Below are 7,695 nucleotides of genomic sequence, written 5' to 3'. Positions count from 1 at the left end.
GCCCACGTACCCCGGCGTGGCCGGCGCCTGCCCGGCACAGCCAGGCCTTGGCACAGAAGCGGGGCTGGAGGCTGGCGGGGGCTGGCGGCTGCGGGCGCCCCGCGGCAGGAGCCGTCCCCCCAGGGGCCGCACCAGCCCCCCGCGGGGACGTCCTGTGGGGACCGATCCTTGCCTCCCCTGGTCCGTAAGGTATATAAATATAGATGCTGTATGTATACATCCTATGTATATATGTACATCTGGGTGGCTGCTAGCGGGGTCTGCGCCCGAGTAGCCGGCACTGCTGCGCCGGACCCCTCACTTGTGCCAGGAGTCGCCGTAGAGAGACCGGGCCTTGGCGGCACGGCGTGGCGCGGCGTTGAGGACGGCCACGCTGCGGCGGCTGGAGCAGATGACGTCGGTGACGAAGCCAGCGCAGTCGCTGCAGACGTTGCGCAGGACGGAGCCCTGGGCGTAGATGTGGGGGAACTCCTCTTCCACTCGGCGCCAGCACGTGCCTGGGAGCGAGCTGCGGCACAGGGCACCCCATCAGTCACAGCCCGAAGAGGAGGAGGAGGAGAGGGGAGGAAGGCTCATGGCCGCAGGACTCACCAGAAGGTCTCTCTCCTCCGCAGCGGCAGGGCTTTGGCCAGCAGCGAGCCGGGAAGGCTCTCGAAGCCCAGCGCGTAGACGGGGATGTGAGCCAACTTCTTGGAAGGCATCTTCATCTGCCGGGTGTGCGGGTGTCAGGGCAGGACAGGGACGGGGCAGGACAGGGACAGGGATGGGGACAAGGATGGGGCAGGGGCAGGGACACAGTGGCACCAGCCGGAGCCGGTCCCTTACCTTCAGGCTGCAGGAGGTGCAGACAGACCTGGGGACACAGAGAGAGGCCGGTGAGCGGGGCCACCGCGGGCACCCTCCCAGCCCCACGGCACGGCATGGCGTGGCGCGGCGCTCACCGCTTGCAGAAGAGGCATGCCGCGGGCCAGGAGAAGAGGGGGAACTTGGCCCTGCAGCAGCAGCAGACCTGCGGGCAGAGCAGGGTGAGAGCCGGGGGCCGGGCGGGCGGCACCCGGCCCCTCCGGCCCCTCCGGCCCCAGCTCCCACCTTCCCCTTCCGCAGGCTGCTGTACAGCTCCTTGCTCTGCAGGAACTTCTCCATCTCCGCCTTGACCAGCACCCTGCGCACGTTGATCATCTCCTCCACCGTGAGGGCCAGGCTCTCCACGGGGTGGCTGAACTCCTGCCGGCGAGGGGGGACGTCAGCCCGGTCTGCCGCAGGGCCGTGGCACGGGGCAGCATGGCCCGGAGCATCCCTGTGCCGTGGGGCAGAGCATCCCCACGCAGGCAGAGTGTCCCCGGCACAGGCAGAGCCTCCCGGCATGGGCACAGGGCACGCGGCACGGCGTGCCTCAAGCCCCCCCACCCTGTGCAAAGAGAGCGGGGGGGCCACGGGGACCCGCTGGCCACCTTGCGCCCTCGTGCCAGGCTGCCGTGTGTCCGTGGTCATGCTCGCATGGTGTCCCCAGCCCCACCGCCGGCACTCACCAGCCAGAGATGCTTGGAGCTGGTGCCGGGGGCAGTGCTGGATCCATCCTCCGGCCTCTCCTCCACGGCGCCGAGGGCAGCGCGGGGCGGTGCCGAGCCGTCCGGCAGCGGGTGGCAGCTGGCGGGGACGGAGCCTGCAGCGAGGGAAGGGGAGGCCGTGGCAAGGCCACGCTGCCCGGTGCCACCCCTGCCGCAGGGCACAGCGCAGCCGCCCTGGGGACCGGGGGACAGGGGTGGCACGGGGCTGGGGACGTCCGGCGGGTACCTGAGCGGGGCCGGAGCTCGGGCTGCAGCGGCTCCGGCTCCGGGGGCGCAGCCTGGCCACCCCCCAGCTGGCTCTGCAGCTGCGCCAGGTCCTGCTCCGAGAAGGAGCGGTCCCGCTTCAGCGGCACCTCCGCGCCCGGAGAGTCCTCCTCCTGCAAGGCCGTGGGCACCGCGTCACCCCGAGGACCCCCTCGCCCCCAGGGACCCCCTGTGTCCCCCGACCTCCCCCCTCCCGCCCCGCCGCGTCCCCTCTCTTGCCTCGGAGACGTTCATCTCCTCCATCTCGGCGAGGGTGGGCGCCTTGAGCAGGACGCGGGGCCGCGGGCGCGCCAGCGCGGCGCTTGCTGGGGTCCGGGCGAGCTCGAGGCAGGAGCTGGAGGCCAGGCGGCCTGAGCAGGCGTGGGGGATGCAGGGCAGGGAGCTGTAGCCTGCAGGCGGGGACGGGACTCAGTCCCGGAGCGACGGGGACCTGCCACGGTGCTGGGCACATCGCCGGCAGCGCGGCGCAGCGGTGGGGGATGCCGGTACCTTTCTGGCTGCGGTACGGCGTCTCCACAGGCCGAAGCTTCCTCTCCTGCCTGATCTCCTCCAGGATCTTCTCGTGGAGCGTCCTCTGCTTCTGGGGCAGGGGCCGCAGCCGCCGCTCCGACGCCTGCGGGACGCACGGACGGGACCTCAGGTGGTGGCCGCAGCTCGGGGCCGACCACCCTCAGGGTGCCCAGGCCAGGCACCGCCGTGCCGGGGAGGTGTCCCGGTGCCAGCACTCACCTGCTTCAGGGGGGGCCGGGAGCGGATGAAGTCGAGGATGAGCTCGTGGGCATCCTTCTTCACCCGGGGGGGGATGTCTCCGTCCACCTGGGAGAGGGCAGAGGGGCCGCGGGCAGCGTCAGTGCCGGCGTCGGCGGGTGGCACGGCACCACGGCGGGGGCTGGCGCAGGGGCAACCCGCCTACACTCACCATGACCTTGCGGAGTTTGTAGTTGCGGGCGCGGATGTCCTGCATGAGCATCTCGAAGGGGGTGAGCTGGTACTCGGTGGGCAGGGGGTTGAACTGCTTCTCCTGCACCTTCTTCAGCTTCACGCCGTGCCGCAGCTCCCGCATCAGCTGCACCCACAGCCGGGCCTGGGGGACACACAGGGCGTCAGCCCCCGCACGGCCCCGGCACGGCCCCCGCGCCCGGCCGCGCTGCCGTACCCAGTCGGTGTTGCGCAGGCTGCCCAGCTCTGCTGCCGGCCGCTCCTCTGCCTCCTCATCCTCCTTCAGCTTCTGCAGCATCTGCCGTGGCATGAGATGCTGTCACCCTGCCCCGGCGCCCAGCGGCACCGAGGGTCAGGCCGGGACTGTGCCACGGGGCCGCGGCACAGACGTGTGCCCCCAAAGCACCCCCGTCCCCGCTACGAGCCACCCTGGGGCACGGGGGAGCCGGCGGTGCCGTGGCACAGCACCCCAGGAGAGGATGTATGGCCGAACACCGCGCCGGCAGCCCTGGCTGGGGCAGGCAGAGGGGAGAACCGCACTCACCCTGGCGTTTTGGGCCCACGGGTGGTTTCCCCGGCCGAGCAGCGGTGCCGGCCGTGCCACCGAGCACCCACGCTCACCTCCTTGGCGTCACGGATCTTGGCGAGGAAGGCTTTCAGCTCCACGGTCTCAGCGAAGAGCGCCCGGCACACGGCCTGGTAGTGCGCCTGCGCCTCGGCGGGGTCGGCCAGGCGGGCGGCGCAGCACCGCATGGCCTGCCCGAAGGTGCGCACGGCACGCGGCGGCCCCTCGCCCCCCTCCTCCTCCTCCTCCTGCCCCCCATAGCCCTCGTCGGCCGTGCCGCAGCCGCTGTCCTCCGAGTCGCTGTTGGTCATCAGGTCGATGAGCTGCTCCAGCCGCGGGCTCAGCTCCCGCTCCTCGTTCTCGTCCAGCCCCCAGTCCAGCGCCCGGTAGATGGCGAAGCCCAACGACTGCACCATCTGCGAGGAGACGGCACCCGCTGGGCCCCGGCCAGACCTCGGCACCGGCTGTGCCGGGGGGAGCCCCTCGGCATGCATGGCTGGCACCGGCTGCCCCCCGGCACCCCCCAGCCCTTGGGGCTGGGTCTCGTCCCGCCACGGCACCCCAGGACCCCGTCACCGCAGGGCGAGGAGGGCAGGCGGCAGCGCCCACCCAGGGACCCCTGCGCCGGGGTGCGATGGCAGACGGGCCACGGCGCCAGCAGGCTGCAGCGAGGCCGGGCAGGCGTCCGGCCCCCACGTACCTGGGCTTCGGCGGAGGGCGTCAGCAGTGGAGGCAGCTCTGGGGGAAGGAGGGTAGAGTCACCGCTGGCTCCCGCGGCACCGCGCCGGGCAGCCCCCGCGGCATCACCTCCTGTCCCACACCCCGGGGATGCTGTGCCCACCCAGCCCCAGCCGTGGGGTGCCTGAGGGGGCTGTCCTGAGCAGGTCCCATCCCCAGCAGCTCCTACCTCGAGCCAGGACACCCGTCCCCGGCTGGTCCCATCCTGAGCTGATCCCAGGACACAGCTCCACGGGACAACGGGGACCGGACCCGTTAGCTGAGCCTCAGCATCGGGCAGTGCCGGCTGCGCGATGGTGGCGCAGCCTCCATTGCCCTCCCGGCCCAGCCAAGCGCGGCAGGTCTCGCTGGGCACCGCAGCGGACGCCAGCCCTGGGCAATGAGCCCAAACGGGCACCAGCCGCTCGGCCCCGCTGCCTCCAGCCAGACCCGTCAGGCACATCAGGGGTGGCAGGGTCACCCCTTTACCCCTCACCCCGGGGCTGGAGGGAGCTGAGAGCTCTGCACCCACGGGGAAATGCCCCTTGCCCTCCTCTGGGCTGCAGGTACCGGCAGCACGGGCGCGGATAGCGCGGGCATCGGCAGTGTGGGCACCGGCACCATGGGCACCGCAGGCAGGAGTGCATTGAGGACGGGTAGATCGCCCAGAGGACACGGCCCAGGTGCCCGGTGTGGGCTGCGGTGATGGGCTGTGCCCGGCAAACGATGCTGTTTTCCACTGCAGAGCCAGCACAGCTGGGGCATCGCACACGCGCAAGCCCAGGACAGGCTCGCAGGCGGCTCAGACCCTCCCGGCAGCGTGACGGCCGCCGGACGAGGAGCAGGAGTGGCGGTTGCAGCGTCCCTGAGGGCAGTGCCCCGAGGCACCTGGCTCCACTTCCTGATAGTGGCCGCAGAGCTGCTTCCCCGGCCCAGGGCAGCGCCGGCCATTAGCCCTCCCTTAGCTGATCGATGCGGCAGCCGCAGGGATGTGCCGGACGCGTGCCGGCCGTGGCTGCGCGGGCCCAGCCCAGCACCTGCCGGGGGTGCCAGGACAAGCAGCGTGTGGGAAAGGCAGCGCAAGCGGTGGAGACGCAGGGTCTGGCCCCGCCACGGTGCCACGCACGGGCCCAGCATCACGTCCATGCCCCCAGGCTGTGCCCGGTTCCCGCTGCAGCACCAACTGTGCCGTGCTCCGTCCTGGCTGGGAGGGGACATGGCAGCACATGCCCTGCGATGCCACCACCGACCCCCCCGGACCCGGTGCCTGGCCGGAGCCCCCTCCAGCTGACTGCGGCTTGGCAAACACCGTGAGAGCCGGGCCAGCGGTTTGAGCCTGGCTGGGCCCAGCAGCTCCCTCCAGCCGAGCAGGGAGCTCCCACGGGACGGGCAATCGAAGCCGGCTCACCCGGCCCAGATCCAGCCCCGTGCCTGGGTGTTGTCAAACTGTGTGCCAGGCAGCTGCTGCCGCCTGCAGCGGTGCTGGGAGGCACCCAGAGCCCTGGGTGAGGTGGCTCAGGCCGGCACGGGAGGGACTTGGGAGCAGGAGGTGGCGCGGTGGCCTCGGCTCTGGCACAGCGGCTGCGGTGGCTCAGGGAATGGTGTGGGGCCATTCTCACGTGCGACCGGCAGAGCTGGTGTGACCACGCTGCCGTGGGCATGTGCCGTGCCTGCGCATGGCCCTGCCGCAGGCACGGCACTGGCCACAGACAGCCTGCGCTGCCCCACGCGCCCCAGTCCCCAGGGGCTGCCTGCGCCCTTCTCCCCATCTCCCATCTCCCCTGGCTCAGCCCCGCACTCGCGGCCCTGCCGCCGGGAGTGTCCCCTGCCCGACCGCCGGCAGCGAGGACAGGCAGCGAGACCGCAGCGTCCCTGCCTGGCTGTGAGCCCCCCGGGAGACCCCCGCAGCCCCCGACAGTGCTGAGGACCAGGCACGGTCCCCGGGCGCGCCGGCCTCCCCATGGGTGGAGGTGGGTGAAGCCATTTGCGGCACTCTGTCCATAGGCGCAGGGGTGTTCCTGCCATGCCGGGGCAACCGGCATCGCTGCTGGCAGCCGGCCGAGCCTGATCACAGCCGGTAAGCCGCACGGGCCTGCCCCGCAGCGCCAGCCGCCCGCAGAGAGGGCGCGGCCGTGAGGGCGAAGGTCAGGGACGGTGCTCCCCAAAACACCGTTCCTGGGGGCTGGGGGAGGGCAAGGGCTGGGCCAGAGCCTTGTGGGGACACACCGAGCTGGGGACGGGGTCCCCTGTGGGGTCCAGGTGCGTGGGTAGGTACAGGCAGGTGCGTGTGCGCGTGTGTGTCCCTGTGTCTGTCTGTCCTTGCCATGTGTCCTGCCCACCCCGATGGGGCTCAGTGTCCTGCAGCCTCATGGGGGTGCTGGCCCCGTGAGCCCCACACCCATGGGCACCCCACACACCCACCCCCTGGGTCCAGCCTCACTGGATCACCCAGCCAGGCCCTGACAGGGCCGCTGCTGGTGCCACACCAGCCCTGGACCCCCAGTTACCGGTCCACCACCTACACCAGTACCCGTAGTGCCAGCAATGGTCCCGGCTGTGCCGGTGCTGATGCCAGTCCCCCTGCCAGGGCCAGGGCTTGGGGTTCACCCCCATCCGTGCTGGTGCCAGTGCCGCCTTCCCGGCCCCGGTGCCGGCCCTTTCGCCCATCCTCCCAGTCTCTCCAGTGCCGCACCCCCGCAGCCGGTGCCCCCCGTGCCGCATATGTCCCCTGCTGCCGGTACCGGCGATGCCAGTGCCTGCTCCCCTCCTTGCCGCTGCCGCTTCCCCTGCCCATCCCCCGCTGCCGGTACAGGTTCTTCTCCACCGGTGCCGCTGCAGGTGCCCCCGCCCGGCTGCCGATATCCCCGGTCCCTCCGCGTCGCGGTGCAACGCCCCCTGCCGGCGCCGGTAAGTCCCGGTGCCGGCTCTTCCTCCCTGCCCGGGCGCTGCCCGCTGCCGGCGCCACCCCGCGCGGCGGCCGTCGCTTACCGGGCGGCGGTGCGGGAAGGACGACGCTGCCGTCGCCGCGGAGGCGGATGTCGGCGGTGCGGAGCGGCGCGGCGGGGACGGCGGCGGCGGCGGCGGCGCGGCAGCCCTGGAAGCAGAGCGCCCAGGCCTGCTCCTCGTTCAGCGGCTGCTCGTAGCACTTCAGCACCTCCTCCAGGGACAGCTCCCGCGGGCCGCCGCCGCCCGCCCGCGCCATCGCCCCATCCCCGCGCGCCGCCGCCGCCGCCGCCGCCGCACGGGCGGGCGGGGCCCCGGGAGGGGCGGGGGGCGCGGCGGAGCGGAGCGGAGAGGAGCGGAGCGGAGGGGACCGCCCCCGCGCTCGCGGCTCGGCCACGCCTGCGCCGCCGCCCGCCGCCGGGGGCGCCCAGCGGGAGGCGACGCGACGGACGCAGCGGCGCCGACGGGCGCGGCTCGGTACGGCTCGGCACGGCTCGGCACGGCACGGCTGGGCGCAGCTCGGTACGGTAGGGCACGGCTCGGCCCGCCCAGACTGGCAGGGTGCAACATCCGGGCGCAGGGTGCGGGACCGGGTGCGGGGCACGAAACGGGGTGTAGGGTGCGGGACACAGGACGTGGTGCGGGGTGCGGGGTGCAGGGACACGGCAGGGTGCGGGGTGCACGAGTGCGTGCAGGGCG

The 7,695-nt window shown here is 72.8% G+C and overlaps 1 protein-coding gene across 1 annotated transcript; it reads right to left on the bottom strand.

Moving 5' to 3' along the window:
* Window positions 1-297: 297 nt before the first annotated feature.
* Window positions 298-7,255, bottom strand: SPIRE2 (spire type actin nucleation factor 2; the record flags this gene model as incomplete). Its single annotated transcript, XM_082005691.1, has 15 exons — window positions 298-508; window positions 592-707; window positions 826-853; window positions 942-1,009; window positions 1,090-1,224; window positions 1,530-1,663; window positions 1,795-1,945; window positions 2,052-2,221; window positions 2,322-2,445; window positions 2,562-2,648; window positions 2,752-2,916; window positions 2,989-3,069; window positions 3,393-3,752; window positions 4,037-4,074; window positions 7,042-7,255. 15 exons carry the CDS (start codon window positions 7,253-7,255, stop codon window positions 298-300), a joined length of 2,082 nt encoding a protein of 693 aa, XP_081861817.1.
* Window positions 7,256-7,695: the final 440 nt, after the last annotated feature.

Source organism: Phaethon aethereus, assembly GCF_964289735.1.
Source record: "Phaethon aethereus genome assembly, chromosome: 13".
NCBI classification, from domain to species: domain Eukaryota; kingdom Metazoa; phylum Chordata; class Aves; order Phaethontiformes; family Phaethontidae; genus Phaethon; species Phaethon aethereus.
This window is presented reverse-complemented; position numbering and strand designations above follow the sequence as displayed.